Raw genomic sequence first — 17,650 nt, 5'->3', positions numbered from 1 at the left:
TAAGAAGTTACTTCGGTGCAGGTGAACGTCGATATCGAGTTTATTAACAAATCCGACGCCGTTTTCATGTCTCTAATTAGTATTGAATAAAAGGCTTTGAAAACTTTGAAGCAATTTCTACTGTACCAATCAGCGCCTTGTTCAATGACAATTTCGGCTCTTTGTATATTCTTTTCGATTAATCCTAAATCCATGAAGAAGAAACCGATTCTTATACACAGATACAAATTATCTAATTGGTACCTCAATACAGCGGTTTTATCATAAGCGTGACTTAGCGTTTCAATGGCGTTTTCTTTATCGCCTATTTGATTCAAGTAATTAACTTTATTCATGTATAATTCTCTTATTTCTGTTAGGTCTAAACCTTTCGCTGATTCTTCTATTGCTTCATCTAGCGTTTTTAAAACGGACGTGTTACGTAATTTCATTTCTTTTAAAAGTTTCTTATCAATTTTCCATTTTAAATCCTTGCAAACGATTTCGTAATAAGGAGCCATATCTGCCTCGACGATGGCATTGTACAATTCCTCCTTTTTTGCTTCATCTTCTTCATCTTCGGCTAAAGTTAAAGTAAATTTCAATTGGGCTATTTGTAAATTTGGGTACGTTGAAGTTTCTTCACGTTGACAATTTTCGAGTTCCATTTGAAATATATTTCGTGACAAGTTATGACGAAAGTTTACCATAAAATTATGGAGATTGATGTATATGTCAGCTGTCAGCGATGACGTGTTCGTTTCAAAAAAATTATACCAGGGGATTGTTATCATTTTAGGTTATGGATTAATATACATCGTCATTCAAGCTCATGCTTCAATTTTTATTCTATATTAGGACTATTTATTCGTTTGAGAGCAGTTACGTATGAGTTATTTTGATGAAAATGCTCAGAAAATACCGAATGCGTATGCGTTGGACGTTTCCTTTGAAGGCAAAAAAAAATTCTGTCGATAAGTTGGCCAACAAGGTTTATGGAATTTCATCAATTCCTATGCAATTGTTTCCAAAGTATTTTTCTTTAAAAAATGAATTGTATGTTTTATTTAAAAAAAATATTGTGTACTACAGATCGTTAGTAAATCTTACATACGGTGCGTATTTGAGGTTAAACAATAGACAAAATGAACAATTTCATTTTCATTGAGTACCATAATGGAATTTAAGAAAGAGAAAATATTTTTGATGGAAAGACATATCATGAAATTTCCGAAAATCAACTGCCGTATGATTTGCAACTATACAAAATTTTGTAGTACGATTTGTTTACAAAAGATGAAGGACAAAAATAACAAAATAGATGATTATGGAAGAGAAGTCATTGAAAATACGAAAGGAAGCTTAATTGAGGCTTTGAGTGAAGAAATTTGGATATTAAATAGACTAAAACAACTGGGAGAATATTTTTTATTATCATTTTTCTATTTCTATTCATTTCAGTTCTATAATTACTGTATATTTTGAAAAAACTTGAAGGAAACTTCTACTTCGGACGTCAAAACTTCCATAACTTCTACTTCTCTCTCTTTCCATCATTTCTATGGAAAGTTTCATTTGTTTCATTGCTGTATGGTTTTTTACGAGGAGGAAACTTCTACTTCGGACGTCAAAACTTCCATAACTTCTACTTCTCTCTCTTTCCATCATTTCTATGGAAAGTTTCATTTGTTTCATTGCTGTATGGTTTTTTACGAGGAGGAAACTTCTACTTCGGACGTCAAAACTTCCATAACTTCTACTTCTCTCTCTTTCCATCATTTCTATGGAAAGTTTCATTTGTTTCATTGGTGTATGGTTTTTTACGAGGAGGAAACTTCTACTTCGGACGTCAAAACTTCCATAACTTCTACTTCTCTGTATCTTTTCATTATTTCCATGGGGAATTTCATTTGTTTCATTGCTGTATGGTTTTTTACGAGGAGGAAACTTCTACTTCGGACGTCAAAACTTCCATAACATCTACTTTTCTCTCTTTCCATCATTTCTATGGAAAGTTTCATTTGTTTCATTGCTGTATGGTTTTTTACGAGGAGGAAACTTCTACTTCGGACGTCAAAACTTCCATAACTTCTACTTCTCTCTCTTTCCATCATTTCTATGGAAAGTTTCATTTGTTTCATTGCTGTATGGTTTTTTACGAGGAGGAAACTTCTACTTCGGACGTCAAAACTTCCATAACTTCTACTTCTCTCTCTTTCCATCATTTCTATGGAAAGTTTCATTTGTTTCATTGCTGTATGGTTTTTTACGAGGAGGAAACTTCTACTTCGGACGTCAAAACTTCCATAACTTCTACTTCTCTCTCTTTCCATCATTTCTATGGAAAGTTTCATTTGTTTCATTGCTGTATGGTTTTTTACGAGGAGGAAACTTCTACTTCGGACGTCAAAACTTCCATAACTTCTACTTCTCTGTATCTTTTCATTATTTCCATGGGGAGTTTCATTTACGTATTTAAACTTATCCGTCTGGTTTATTAATTTTTTCTACTCTTTATTACAATATTTTAATTTACTTATCAATATCCATGAAAAAATTGTTTTACAGGGAATCTGCCCCGCAAATAGATTAAGGTTAATACCCGGTGTCTATGAAGATACCGGGCAGATTACTAGGGGCGTCTCTCCTCACCAATTTTCCGAACAAGGCGATTTCAATTCTCTACAAAGACAAGGAAAAAGACGAAGCTGGCACGTTCTACCAAATCAGGTGAGTCCAATTTCAGCATATTTTAACGTTATGTCTAAAAAAAAATAATAAGTATTAGTTTTCAGTTGAATATGATATTTTTTTTTGGTGAAATTATGGTATATCACTATTATAACATTTTATTTATTTTGTAACGTCGTCTTTTCATACATTTTTGCACCATAAAACTCATCAAATCAACACCAATATTATCATCTATTATTTTTTAATTAAATTGTGCTAGTTAACTAAATGAACCAGCTCGGAATCAAAGTCAAATTGGTTTAAAATCTGGCACAATTCACAATTACATACATTGAAATTACTTTAAATTTACAGTACGACTCTTATAAATATAAACATTGTTGGTATTTATTAACAGGAAGGTGATGAATTATCTTTCAAATACTCTAAATAACTGTATTGTATCTATTGAGAGAATCTGTGTGTGAATCTGGGATTCACAACTTAAATCATATATGTATTAGTCGATATAAACTTTCAAGTCAAATTAATCCCGAATGTAATGCAGATAGTTTCCAAATTATAAAAAGAAGGGCTTCGCAAACATCCTTACTCCAGATGGCTGATGACCAAAACGAGATAAAAGGATATTAAGGATCATAACAAAACTAGATACACGTCTTCCAAATCTAATCGTTTCCAAATGGAATGAAGATAGTTCCCAGAAGATACGGAGAAGGGCTTCGCAAACATCCAAGTTCTCCAGCTGGCTGATGATGAAAACCAGATGCAGCTGCATTAAGATACTAAATCATTTGAACTAGTGAAAGTGTATAGTGAATCAGAATTAATTCTGTGTCGTAAAAGTTTCGGAATAGATGTTGTACCATTCGGATATTCTTAAAAACCCTTAAAAATTAAATATTAAGGATCATAACAAAACTAGGTCCACGTCATCCAAGTCGAATCGTTTCCAAATGAAATGAAGATAGTTCCCAGAAGTTACGAAGAAGGGCTTCGCAAACATCCAAGTTCTTCAGCTGGCTGATGATCAAAACGAGATAAGAAGGATATTAAGGATCATAACACAACTAGATCCACGTCTTCCAAATCTAACCGTTTCCAAATGGAATGAAGATAGTTCCCAGAAGATACGGAGAAGAGCTTCGCAAACATCCTTACTCCAGATAGCTGATGATCAAAACGAGATAAGAAGGATATTAAGGATTATAACAAAACTAGGTCCACGTCATCCAAGTCGAATCGTTTCCAAATGGAATGAAGATAGTTCCCAGAAGATACGGAGAAGGGCTTCGCAAACATCCTTACTCCAGATAGCTGATGATCAAAACGAGATAAGAAGGATATTAAGGATTATAACAAAACTAGGTCCACGTCATCCAAGTCGAATCGTTTCCAAATGGAATGAAGATAGTTCCCAGAAGATACGGAGAAGGGTTTCGCAAACATCCTTACTCCAGATGGCTGATGATCAAAACGAAATAAGAAGGATATAAGGAACTAAAACATTTGAACTTGTGGGAGTGTATTGTGAAGCAAAATTCATCTTCTAGCAGATTCCGAAATCGATCCCACTTGAAACTATGGTGTTGTAGCATTCGTAGATCTTTGGAAACCCCAATATTCCAACTCCAAGCTCTTCAGCTGGCTGATGATCGAAACCATATGCGGCTGCATTAAGAAATTGAATCATTTGAACTTGTGGCAATGTATTTTGGAGCAGAATTAATTCTGTGGCTTCTCTCAAGCTTCGAAATAGAATCGAATGTCCCACTTGTAACTATGAATGCGGATCGTTAGAAACGTTTCAAAATTAAATTTTAAGGATCATTACAAAACTAGGTCTACATCTTCCTAGTCGAATCTATTCTAAATGAAATGAAGATAGTTTCCAAAAGATAAGAAGAAAAGCTGCTCAAACATCCCAACTTTAAGTTCTCCAGCTGGCTGATGATGAAAACCACATACGGCTGCATTAACAAGCTAAACCCTATGAACTTGAGGGAGTGTGTTATTCGGTGATGTGCTGTATAACCATAATAAATTGTTTTTTCCTTTGTTACGCCGAAGAGTTATGACTCCACAAGTACTCACAAAGGTATCACACGAAACGAGAATGGAAAAATCTCGTTTTAGTTTAGATTCCGTCTATTATCGAGACCAGTGTTTCTGTTGCGTCTCGTTTTATGGAATTAAGGTCGTATAAGGTCTCTAAACTACTGAACACACTGTTTACACTACCACTACACCAATAGTCACAATTACACTGTCTGACGCGCGTTTCGATAACCAAATTATCGTCTTCAGTAAATAGTTTACGTTCAATCTCTGAAGACGATAACTTGGTTATCGAAACGCGCTTCAGACAATGTAATTGTGAGTGTTGGTGTAAACAGTGTGTTCAGTATGAATATCACCAACGGTTCCAAAAATTCCGACTTAATAATCTAAACTGGTTTGAAAAAAAATTCGAATTCGTGGAAACCTCTAGCACCAACAATTTTTTTATTCACTGATATTCTTTAAATTATTTAACGTACATTTTTTATTATTCGATTTTTTTGACGGCAAATTCAAGAACGAGACGTGATAAAAAAGTGAGATAAATAGAAATAAATCTTCTTCAAAGTGTTACCTTCGGTTGAATCCACGATTGGAATTATCCGCTCGCACCTGGTCACTCCGAGGATGGCTTCGAATATAAATCGAAACGTTTCGAATATAATTATAACTATATATTTATTATGTCGTTTATCATAGTTACTCGATTTGCCTTCCATTAGATTATCGATTTTTGCTGCTATTCGATCAGAGTTTTCATTTTTCGATACGAATACTTTATATATTGAGGAGTGGCCGTGAAAATCCAGAAATAACCGACCACTTTTCCGGGTCGTTCAATTCGTATCAGTCATGCCTAACGGCCGGGATGTCTGCGTTGCTATAGCAACCCGATGGTGGCCCAGTCCGATCGATTCGTCTGGCTAAACCTAGGACGAAGTCAACAGCTACGTATCAGAGAGGTTTTGTAAATGAAATTCGATATTTTTCATAAAATTGAAAGCTATAATCATTTTTTTCTACGAGATACATTGTCTTTTTTGATTTTGATTCATCGAAGTAACTCTCTTTTGTTTTTTGTTATTTCGGTGCACAATTTTGCCATCCTTGTCACAATTTCAACAAATTTCAACAACATTTTCGTCTATTTGGTTCCATTCGTTATTCAGGAAATTCCAAAGTTGTGTAGTGGAAGTTTTTGAATTTTGCTCCAATTTGTCCCACAACAACTCAATCGGACCACTTTTAGTCTATCCTTCCTTTGTTCCAATTCTTTCAAATACTCTTTGCGCAGTTTCGAGGAATACTTGGGATCGTTGTCATGCTGGAAGATACATTTTCTGCCGATCGGCCGCAAACCATCACCGAGACTCCACCGTGTTACACAACCCAAAAAAAAACATTATGAGTCATGTAGGAAGGGTGTTTCAAGGTCTCAAGTACCAACAAATTGATTATTTCTATGGATGGTGGTGAAAACCCCAAACTTTTAATCATCACTCCATAAAATTGCTTCTAACTCTTCATGCGTCCAATTTTTGTATTATTTAGCCCACTTGACAACTTCTTTAACACTTCCTTTCGCCGCAAAAGTACTCAAAGACAGATCTCTCTGTTATGGTTTTCCGAGGCCGCCCTGAACGTTTTCCATCGCTTAAGCTCCTGGTGGATGCATATTTTGTTGTTGTTGTCCACGGTACGTCTAGATATTGTTAATTCGGCGCCAATGGTACTTAGTCTAGACTATGAAGACAACCTTGATTTGATCCATTTTAAAACTTACAAGTCTGAATTTTTCAGACGAAAATAATTCGTATACGAACTTCACAAAAATTTGTCTTGGTCCATAAAGTATAAAACTCAACACTAATTGCGTCTCAAAGGGTTAACCGAGACTAAACTACCATCATAGACATCGAAGGGTGCGTCATTCCATGCTCTCAACTCTCAACTTCCATTACCAGTGATGAGACAATCAAGTTTTTTGGAAAGCAGATCTTTCCCATCTCCAATTAGTCAGAATCTGATGAACGATGATGTGATTCGAATTCAACCGATCAATTTGATCATCAACCGTTGATCTGAACCTCTAGATATCGGTTTTGCAGTTGAATGCTTACCGCTTCGTGATTGATCTTCCATCGATGTTTCTCGTCTTCATTCTTCATAGATTTGACAAAATTTCTATCGGACTTTGCCGAAGTTGAAGGCAAAATCTGACACCATAACTTCATCACCTATTTTCGTCTATACCTAGTGACTCATGTTCAAATTCGTAGTATACGTCAATCGCATGTCGACTGTTACCTCTTGGTCGCTAAGCTGTAATCTTTATGATCCCTCTTTGATGATTACTCCGGAAAAGTTAAATTAGTGGAAGAAATCCGTTCTAAATGATCAACAAAAGAAATGGCAGTACATCCGACGTCCGAAAGAGATTCCAGGGAACAGAGAGCCCATGGCAAATAAAAAAAGTGATGGCTATATTTTTTGGGACGGCGAGGGTATCTTCTTGATTGGTTTTTAGGGATCAAATATAACCGGGAACGCGGCATATTACAATGACTAACTACTAAAGCAGTTTCGTCAAAAAATTATCCAAAAAAAGGGGCGGGAAAATTCACTGTGCACGAATGTGGCTTCACATACATTCAACTTCCACCACCTTTATGTTTGTTCAGAATTCATGGGTATTATTGTATTTTACATCGATTTATAGAATATGTATTTCGTACTGATGAGGTTCAATTACAACACAACTACAAGTTACGCAGCCTTGAAAACCGAAAAAAGACTAGAAAAACCTGGAAATCAACGAGAATTATCTAATAAACGGATTTTCAGCCAATCGGACAGAGAAAGTTGATGTTGGTATAGCTCAAAACCCTTCCGACTGATCTCAAAAATCGCATCGATTCAACATGTTGAACCTCTTTTGTAATTGCACTCCTAAGTGCTGAAGATTTTAGGGTTTCATAATGTTTTTTTTACTTATTTCACTCTCCATTAACGTATCTTTTGGGATTACCTAATTTTTGTCTTTTATTAATCTCCTTTTTCTACTAGAATTTATAGTTTTTATTGTATATGATAAGATTCAGTACTTAAGTCAGGTTGGACACTCCTAATGGGAACCAACTTCGCAGTTAAGTGATTCCAAGTGCAGCAGTGGAGCAAGAATTTGTAAAATTAAAAAAATATTCGTATTTACAAAAATAATTATTCATCATAATAAAAGTTTAGCGAATTCACGAAATTTCCAAATAGAAGGGAGTTTGATTGTCGATTTTCATTAGACACCCTCATTCGCAACTCAATCCGCCCCTGACGGTGAAGAAATGCAACTCGGAACGCAGTTTTCGCGACCCCATCCAACCAGACCTATTTTGTTTTTCACGTAGTTCACAACTGCAGCTGTGCTTTAATCCCTTAAATTAATCCAATCTAATTTTCATTTTACACCTCGCATCTTTACAAAGGCTGCCGAAATCGATCCAAAAAAGAAATTAAAACGTAGGTGATGATGCGGTTTATCGAGTAGTAGCGTATTAGTGCCCGAATATGGTCAACAGGCTATAAGGTCATTTCAACTCGTAAATCATTTCACCTTGTTGTTTACGAGATTCGAAACGTAAGTAGTTTTTTTTTAGGTGTTGTTTTTTACCCTACGTAAATTCTCTTCTTGTAATTATGCATTTTGAGAGGGCCCAATCGATACTCTCGTAGTTGATGCAATTTATTGATTTTTCCATTGAAAATTGTCTAATTGTTACACTGGTCAACAAAAATAAATATTTTTTCCTATATCCGAAAACGTTTTAAGAGTTTTAACTTGAAAGCAAACCAAAAATTTTCTATTTTATAAATAATAATAATTCTATTTGATCGAAATGTAGAAAATAACAAAGGATTCTGCCGTTTTTAGGGACGTCCTATTGTGAAAATAATTCAAAATTATAATAGAAGATTCTTTTTATATTCAATTTTCCAAATAGACAAATATTTATGAGTCGATATGGCTTTATTGTTTTTCAAAATATTCTCCAATTTCAACAATACACGTTTGAACTGATTATCGAAGCGTTTTTCCCATTCTGATCGAGGTACCTCCAAAACATGTGATTTGAACGCATCTTCAGGTGTATAAAAACGTTGAACTCGCAATTTATTTTGCTCCAGTCCACTCTGTTTCGTTTTCCGGTTTTCCGAATTATACAGATTGAACACCCACTATATATCCCAGATCTGGCTCCGTCCGATTATTCTATGATCGCAAATCTGAATGCCGAGTTGAGGGGTAAAGGTGACATATTTTTATAGACTAGAAAAAGATGTTTGTCCCGATTAATTCGAGAAGTATTAGCCCCAAAATGAATACTTATACATCTTCAAAATAGTTTCAAAAACACATTTTGTTTTAAATTAAAATATTAGTGTACGATACGTTAATCGAAATATTTTTTTTAGTGTAGACTATAGGTATTAATAAGATATGTATGCGTGTGGTCGACTTTTACTTCGAAATTTTAGTATAATTTTTCATTTTCGCGAAAAAAATATGTTGTTTCATGTAATTGCGGCAATTTCTTTTTTCTTAAATTTATTACGTTGTGCTCAATTTACGAGAGTAGTTAAATTGGTTAACGTTGACGTGCAGGTGTAAAATATAAGTCTGGACTAACAAATATATACAGTATGTTTACAAGAAACATCCAGATGTATTTAATATAAATACGTTATTCAGAAAACGGTTTAACATTGCAGAATAATTTTTTTTATAGAACACTCTGTATTCTGTTTTAAAATTATTCACAAATATAAAGTGTCTTCCCCGATAATGTACCTCGGCAGAATTGATTTTTTTATGGATCATTCTATATTCTATTTAAAAATAATTTTCAAATATACGGGGTGTTCCTCAATAAGGCAACTCGGCAGAATTGATTTTTTTATGAAACATTCCGTATTGTATTTCAAAATTATTTAAAAATATACAGGGTCTTTCCAGATAATGTACCTCGGCAGATTGTTTTTTTATGGATCATTCTGTATTCTAATTAAAAATAATTTTCAAATATACGAGGTGTTCCTCAATAAGGCAACTCGGCAGAATTGATTTTTTTATGAAACGTTCCGTATTGTATTTCAAAATTATTTAAAAATATACAGGGTCTTTCCAGATAATGTACCTCGGCAGATTGTTTTTTTATGGATCATTCTGTATTCTAATTAAAAATAATTTTCAAATATACGGGGTGTTCCTCAATAAGGCAACTCGGCAGAATTGATTTTTTTATGAAACATTCTGTATTGTATTTCAAAATTATTTAAAAATATACAGGGTCCTCCCCGATAATGTACCTCGGCAGATTGTTTTTTTATGGATCATTCTGTATTCTATTTAAACATAATTTTCAAATATACGGGGTGTTCCTCAATAAGGTAACTCGGCAGAATAAATTTTTTATGAAACATTCTGTATTGTATTTCAAAATTATTTAAAAATATACAGGGTCTTCCCCGATAATGTACCTCGGCAGAATTGATTTTTTTATGGATCATTCTGTATTCTATTTAAAAATAATTCTCAAATATACAGGGTGCTCCCGTTTTATGGATCATTCTGTATTCTATTTAAACATAATTTTCAAATATACGGGGTGTTCCTCAATAAGGTAACTCGGCAGAATAAATTTTTTATGAAACATTCTGTATTGTATTTCAAAATTATTTAAAAATATACAGGGTCTTCCCCGATAATGTACCTCGACAGATTCTTTTTTTATGGATCATTCTGTATTCTATTTAAAAATAATTCTCAAATATACAGGGTGCTCCCGTTTTATGGATCATTCTGTATTCTATTTAAAGATAATTTTCAAATATACGGGGTGTTCCTCAATAAGGTAACTCGGCAGAATAAATTTTTTATGAAACATTCTGTATAGTATTTCAAAATTATTTAAAAATATACAGGGTCTTCCCCGATAATGTACCTCGGCAGAATTGTCTGTTCATGGAACATTATGTGTTCAATTTTCAAATTGTTTACATATACAGGGTGTTTCAAAAAAGATGATGCCGTCTCTAGGATAGTTAGAAAACTGAAAAATATGAGGGGTGTGCTGAGTAAAAAATTTTCGTACGTATTCAATATATAGGGTGCTGAAGAAAAAAATATACACACGCACACATTTTTTACGATTTTCTCGCAACTATTGGCAACATTGTATTGAAATTTTATATGAATATGTTTTGGAAACTGATACATCCGATGAATTTGTTATTATGTCTCACTCTCATAGAGGGCGATAGTTACAGGGTTCGTACCAAGTAGCATTGAAGATAACTTTTTCGATGCATACGGTACAAAATTATTTTCGCTATATATATATGTAATTTTAACTTTAGCCATTTTGAACGCTTAATCTATGTTTGACAATCGGATGATTGTTTTTGAAAATTTTATATGGAATTTTTGGCAGTTGAATTTGAATGTGTTTGACATCACATTTCCATCCCCCCTTTCTTTATTTGTCCTATTTATTTTTCAGGTCATAACGCCTAAAAAATTCAACGATGTCTACTTATACGACATGCCGCCTTCGAGATGTTCGCCGGTGTCATCGGGTGTGAGTCCGGGCTTAAATACCCGGGATCAGACCAACGACTGTTACGACGTCCCTCCCCGCGCTATCCCCGTAGGTAATGAAAATTTTAGGAATTGTCCTAGATGTTCTCCCGCCCCTTCTTGCGCCTCACCGATTAGTAGAGATTCAGGTGAAACGTATGACATTCCGCGACAACATTTAGGTATTTTTTTTTGTTATTTTATTTTTTATAATTTTATTTTGATGCTTTCATTTTTTTTAAATATTTTTTTCCAAAAAAATTTCGTTTATTTTCAATCTACATTTATTATATTATCATTTTTTCGATATAAATAGTTAGTATAATAATAAAAAATTCAAAACTTACCTAAGGATCTTTAGTTTTGTATGAAATAATAATTTTTTCAAATATTTCCGAAAACCCCATTATAGTTATACCCTTTTTCAGGATTCACAAACGATTTTTAAAAATTTTCTAACCTCATTTTTTACTACTATTATTAATATCAATAATTACAAGTTTATTTTCCAAAATTTAGAAACAAAATTGAAAATAGTCATTTTTATGTACAAATAAATTTCCATTTTTTATATAAATATTAACGTTAACCAACAAATGAATGCCAAGTATCTGAAAATCTAATTTTGTTTCACTTAAACTAAATTTCCCCCTCATTTTTTTTTCTACTTTTTTAGAACCTTTATTTTGTGTTTTATCGCGTGTTTTATCGTTTATTAATGTTTATAGGCAATTAAAGGACGTCGTTAATTGTATTATGACCCTGTATAGTCGATGTTTAAAAAAAATGCTCTCCAACAATTTTTTTCTTCTAATTTTTGATTTAAATATTTAGTGTTTTATGGAGTGTTTCACAACTACAGTTAATTGATCAAGAAAGAACAAATTTCTAGTGTAATTGAAAGTTTTGATCCAAATATTGATTATAATTAATATTTGATTGTTTTACTGCATGTTTATTAGATAAAAGTTTTATAGACCATTAATTTTGATCCTAGTATCGAGTGATGTCTTGCGTGTTTTATGACTTTTAATACACTTAGGCAATCGAAAAAGTAATTTTGATTTAAATTTTGAGTTTTGATCGTTTGTTTTATAATTAAAACGCTAAGTTTCTTGGGCATTAAAACAAACAAAATTTTTTTTATAACATCGAAGATTTAGTGTTTTACAGCGTGCTTTATGACTTACAATACACAGGTTCTAAATACCATAAAAATCGTTACTTTTCTTCTCAATGTTAAGTGTTTTACTACTTGTTTTATGAGTGAGTTTTATAGATCTATAAACCCTTAATTTTAATCTAACTATTGAGTGTTTTATCGCGCGTTTAATATTTAAAACATTTCCAACAGCAAAAGTAAAAAGACTTTTTTTCTATAATTATGCATTTTCATCAAAATTTTGAGTGTTTTACTGCGTGTTTTACGACTTTCACAGTATGTTTCATAGACCATTAAAAACGTTAATTTTGATCTAAATATCGAGTGTTTGATCGCGTGTTTTATAATTAGTTTTTTAGGCAGTAAAACAACAAAAAATTTCAATAACTGTGAATTTTCATCTGAAGATTTAATTTTTTGCTGCCTGCTATCAAACAATAAGTTTCATTGATCATAAATATTGTTAATTTTTTCTCAATTTTAAATGTTTTACCACGTGTTTTATGACTTTGAATACACAAAGATTCGTAGGCCATTTAAAAACGTGAATTTTGTTCTAAATATTGAGTGTTTGATCGCGTGTGTTATAATTAAAACACTTAATTTCTTAGGCATTAAACCAAAAAGAAATTATCTCTATCACCGCGAATTTCCATCAGAAGATTTAGTGTTTTACAGCGTGCTTTATGATTTACAATACACTAAATTTCATACACTATCAAAATCGTCAATTTTTTTCTCAATATTGAGTGTTTGATCGGGTGTTTTACGACTTCGAATACACTAAGTTTCTTAGGCAGTAAAACCAAAAAGAAATTATCTGTATCACCGTGAATTTTTATCAGAAGATTTAGTGTTTTACCGCGTGTTTTATGACTTTGAATACAAAAAGTTTCGTAGGCCATTTAAAAACGTGAATTTTGCTCCAAATATTTAGTGTTTGATCGCGTGTTTTATAATTAAAACGCTTAGTTTCTTAAGCAGTAAAACCAAAAAGAAATTTTCTCTATCACCGCGAATTTCCATCAGAAGATTTAGTGTTTTACAGCGTGCTTTATGATTTACACTACACTAAATTTCATACACTATAAAATCGTTAATTTTTTTCTCAATATTGACTGTTGGATCGCGTATTTTATAATCATAATACTAAGTTCCTTAAGTAGTAAAACGGAAAAAAATTTTCTCTATCGTTGTGAATTTTTAGTGCCTTACAATACACTTAGTTTTATAGACTATGAAAATCATTAATTTTTAATATTGAATGTTTTACCGCGTGTTTAATGACTTATAATATAAAAGTAGTTTTCTCAATATTATATGAAATGTTTATTTATAGGAGTACCGAATCAACTGACCCCTTCCAGTTCAGCAAGTTCCTTAACGGCGGATTCGTTGAGTTCATCAAACCGCAGCAGTCTGGCGAATATGCCCGATTACGACGTCCCGAAGCCCCATAACCGAGGACCCCAACTAGTGTTACAGACAACGTCCAATTACGACGTTCCCTCGCAAATTTCCAAAGAACTACCGTTGGAATTGAATTCTGCTCTCGAAAATCTCGAGAGATTACAGACTGATACAACGAGCGCAATATCGAAACTTCTAGGATTCGTCGGACCACAATGGAGGACAAAAGAAAAATTAGAACAAACCATAATGGAAATCAAATTATCCGTTACCAGATTACGGACGTCCCTACACGATTTGGCGGATTTCGGCGAAGGTACACTCGGAAACGCCGCTAGGGCTTCCGATAAAAATTTAGCCGGGAAATTGACGCCTCTAGTATCGGCCATAAGGATATCGAACGCCCTCGTCCAAAAAGCCGCCGACGAATTGAATACGCACAATTGGTCGATAGATCTATTAGCCAGACCGGAAGAGGAAGACACCGTCAAAAAACCGGACGAATTAGAGCAATTGGTCGCTTGTTCGCGCGCTCTGACCGAAGACATACGACAAATCGCGTCTTTCATACAAGGCAACGGTCTGTTGTTATTCAAAAAAGATCCGACCAACGATTGGAACGAAGAATACGATTACGTTAGTTTGGATTCCAAAGAAAACGTATCGAAAAATCACGCCGATATAATGAAAACCCTACCGAAAAATTTACGAAAAGGTTACGATAATTGCGTCAAACACGCCGACGACGTCGCCTTCGACGTCGATCCCAAAACCGCCGTCGGTCTAGATCCGGACGATAAGCAATTATTGACGTTTTACGCCGCTCAAGTCGTCAATCATCACGAAAATTTGACGCACGCCATCGACGCTTTTCTACGTACCGTCGAACACAATCAACCGCCGAAGATATTTTTGGCTCACGGAAAATTCGTCGTATTGAGCGCTCACAAATTGGTCCTTATCGGCGATACCGTTCACAGGAATATAACGTGTAGGGAAATTAAAGAGAGATCTTTGAGTTGTTCCAACGCTCTATCGGACGCATTGGCTACTAGCGTCAATAAAACTAAACAGGCGGCGTTGCAATTTCCTTCGGTTAATGCCGTTCAAGAGATGGTCGATTCCGTTGTCGATATTTCACATTCGGCTAAAGATTTAAAAGTTTGTTTGGTACAAGCTGCAGTTTCGTTTTAAAATGTTCGGTTTTTGGTTTTGTTTTTTATATTTTTTGTCGGCAGAGTATGTTGTTTATCGAAAAGTTTTTTTTTCAAATTTTTGACTACCGGATTCGTGGAAATGGAATGGAAATCGAATGGAAATAGATAGATAGCGATAAGAAGAAAGAGTGGTACCAACATTTTAATGGAAACCGAAAGAAAGTTGACATGGGACGTAACCCGGATGGGTAGAAGAAGAAAAACAGTGAGGACAAGCCAGAGATGAAGGAAAATGGAAGAAATATACATCCAGAGACGAGGATGGGACTAATGTATCCATGGAGATGAAAAGAATCTGACACATATCTATAGATGTCAAAAGAAACTAACGTGGATGACATCCCGGATAGGTAGAAACGGAAAAACAGCGAAAACAAGCCAAAGAATAAAAGAATATATCAGAAATTTACGTCAGGAGAGGAGGAATGACACAACCTAAATGAATAGAAGTAGAAAATGAGTGAGAACAAGCCAGAGATGATAGAAAATAGACGAAATTTACATCCAACGAGGAGAAAAATACTAGTATTTCAATGGACACCAGAAGAATCTGTCGTATTTCAATGGAGACTACAAGAAATTGTCATATTTAAATGGACATCAAAATAAACTGTCGTGGATCATTTCTTAGATGGAAAGAAGCAGAATATCAGTGAAAACAAGTAAGGGATGAATGAATGTGGACGAAATTTACGTCTAAAGATGAAGATAGTACCAAATGTTCAATGGGTACCAAAAGAAACTGACGTGGATCACTTTCTAGATGGATAGAAGAACAAAAACAGTGAAAACAAACCAGCTATGATCGAAAACGGACGAAATATACATCCAAAGAGGAGAAAAATACCAATATTTCAATGGATATTAGGAGAAACTGTCATATTTCAATGGATATCAACAAAAACTGACGTGCATAACTTCCAAGATGGATAGAAGAAGAAAAACAGTGAAAAGATGTCGAAGATAAACGGAAATAGAGGAAATGAGAGAGAAATGAACGAAAATGGACTAAATTAATATTCGAGATGATGGACAGTACCAACCTTTAATTGCAATTTGGAGAAAACTGACATATTCCAATGGAGACCGAAAGAAACTGCCGTGGATCATTTCTTAGATGGATAGAAGCAAAAAATCCGTGAACAAACCAGAGATTATCGAAAATGGACGAAATTTACATTCAAAGAGGAGAAAAGTACCAATATTTCAATGGACACCAGAAGAAACTGTCATATTTCAATAGAGACTACAAGAAATTTTCACATTTCAATGGAGATAAAAAATGACGTGCATAACTTCCAAGATGGATAGAAGAAGGAAAAGAGTGAAAAGATGTCATAGATAAACGGAAATAGAGGAAATGAGAGAGAAATGAACGAAAATGGACTAAATTAATATTCGAGATGATGGACAGTACCAACCTTTAATTGAAATTTGGAGAAAACTGACATATTCCACTGGAGAAAAAAAGAAACTGGCGTGGACCACTTCCTAGTTGGATAGAAGCAGAAAATCAGTGAAAACAAGCCAGATATGATCGAAAACGGACGAAATATCATCTAAAGAGGAGAAAAGTACCAATATTTCAATGAACACCAGAAGAAACTATCACATTTCAATGGAACCGAAAAAAACTGACATTAGACACAACCTAGATGTATAGAAGAACAAAAACAGTGAAAATAAATCAAAGATGATCGAAAATAGACGAAACTTACATCCAAATAGGATGTAAGGTTCGTTCCAATACCAATATTTCAATGGAGATTACAAAAAATTGTAATATTGCAAAAGAAACTGACGTGCATAACGTCCAAGATGGATATAAGAAGAAAAAGAGTGAGGAGATGACAAAGATAACCGAAAATGGAGGAAATGTCGTGGATCACAACCTACAATTTGACAAAGAACATATCGTTTCATCCATTTCCATTCATCTTCTACTTCTAATAGAACGTAGAAGCAACAAATCTGATATAGAAGAAGATGATGATGCTGAAGAAGAAGATGTGAATTATTCATTGTTCTTTCTATTATTTCAAAAACTATCTGATGTGTATTTATAGTTTCTGATCCATCAAGTTCATAATTGCTCTTTTTTTTTCAAAATTTTTTAATTAGTTCACAAGAAAAGTGACTAATTCGGAAACAACATACTCTGGTACAAATTTTCTTTTGAAACAGTCGAAATTTTATCAATTAAACTTTCACAAAAAGAAGAAAATATATAGAAAAAATTCTGTTTGTTCCTTTTATAGAATATACGGTGAAAATTCGTTCGTTGAAACGCTGGACTTGAAATTTTCAATGATATAAAATGAATTATCGGCTTCGTATGATATTTAAACAAATCTAGCACAAAATCATCTTATTTTCTTTTTTTTTTCAATTTCATATACAGGATGGTTCGTATATATAAAACGGTATGTCTTCAAAACTTTCCGAAACAAATTAGAGCCAAAGGATTTTAAGAAAAAAAATGGTTAAACGACGCGA

At 33.7% G+C, this 17,650-nt stretch overlaps 1 protein-coding gene across 2 annotated transcripts in view; it reads left to right on the top strand.

The window, feature by feature from the left end:
• Positions 1–17,049, top strand: part of LOC130444207 (breast cancer anti-estrogen resistance protein 1) — a 43,795-nt gene extending 26,746 nt beyond the window's left edge. The window contains exons 3-6 of one of the 2 annotated variants that reach the window (XM_056779264.1): positions 2,548–2,709; positions 11,289–11,439; positions 13,867–15,806; positions 15,867–17,049. In XM_056779264.1, coding sequence (XP_056635242.1) covers positions 2,548–2,709; positions 11,289–11,439; positions 13,867–15,131 — 1,578 coding nt within the window. In that variant the 3' untranslated portion in view covers positions 15,132–15,806; positions 15,867–17,049. Of the gene's footprint in view, positions 1–2,547; positions 2,710–11,288; positions 11,548–13,866; positions 15,807–15,866 lie in introns of both variants that reach the window. The other variant, XM_056779263.1, reaches the window with a different exon arrangement.
• The last annotated feature ends 601 nt before the right edge of the window (positions 17,050–17,650 follow it).

Source organism: Diorhabda sublineata, chromosome 5, assembly GCF_026230105.1.
Source record: "Diorhabda sublineata isolate icDioSubl1.1 chromosome 5, icDioSubl1.1, whole genome shotgun sequence".
Classification (NCBI taxonomy): Eukaryota; Metazoa; Arthropoda; class Insecta; order Coleoptera; family Chrysomelidae; genus Diorhabda; species Diorhabda sublineata.
This window is presented reverse-complemented; position numbering and strand designations above follow the sequence as displayed.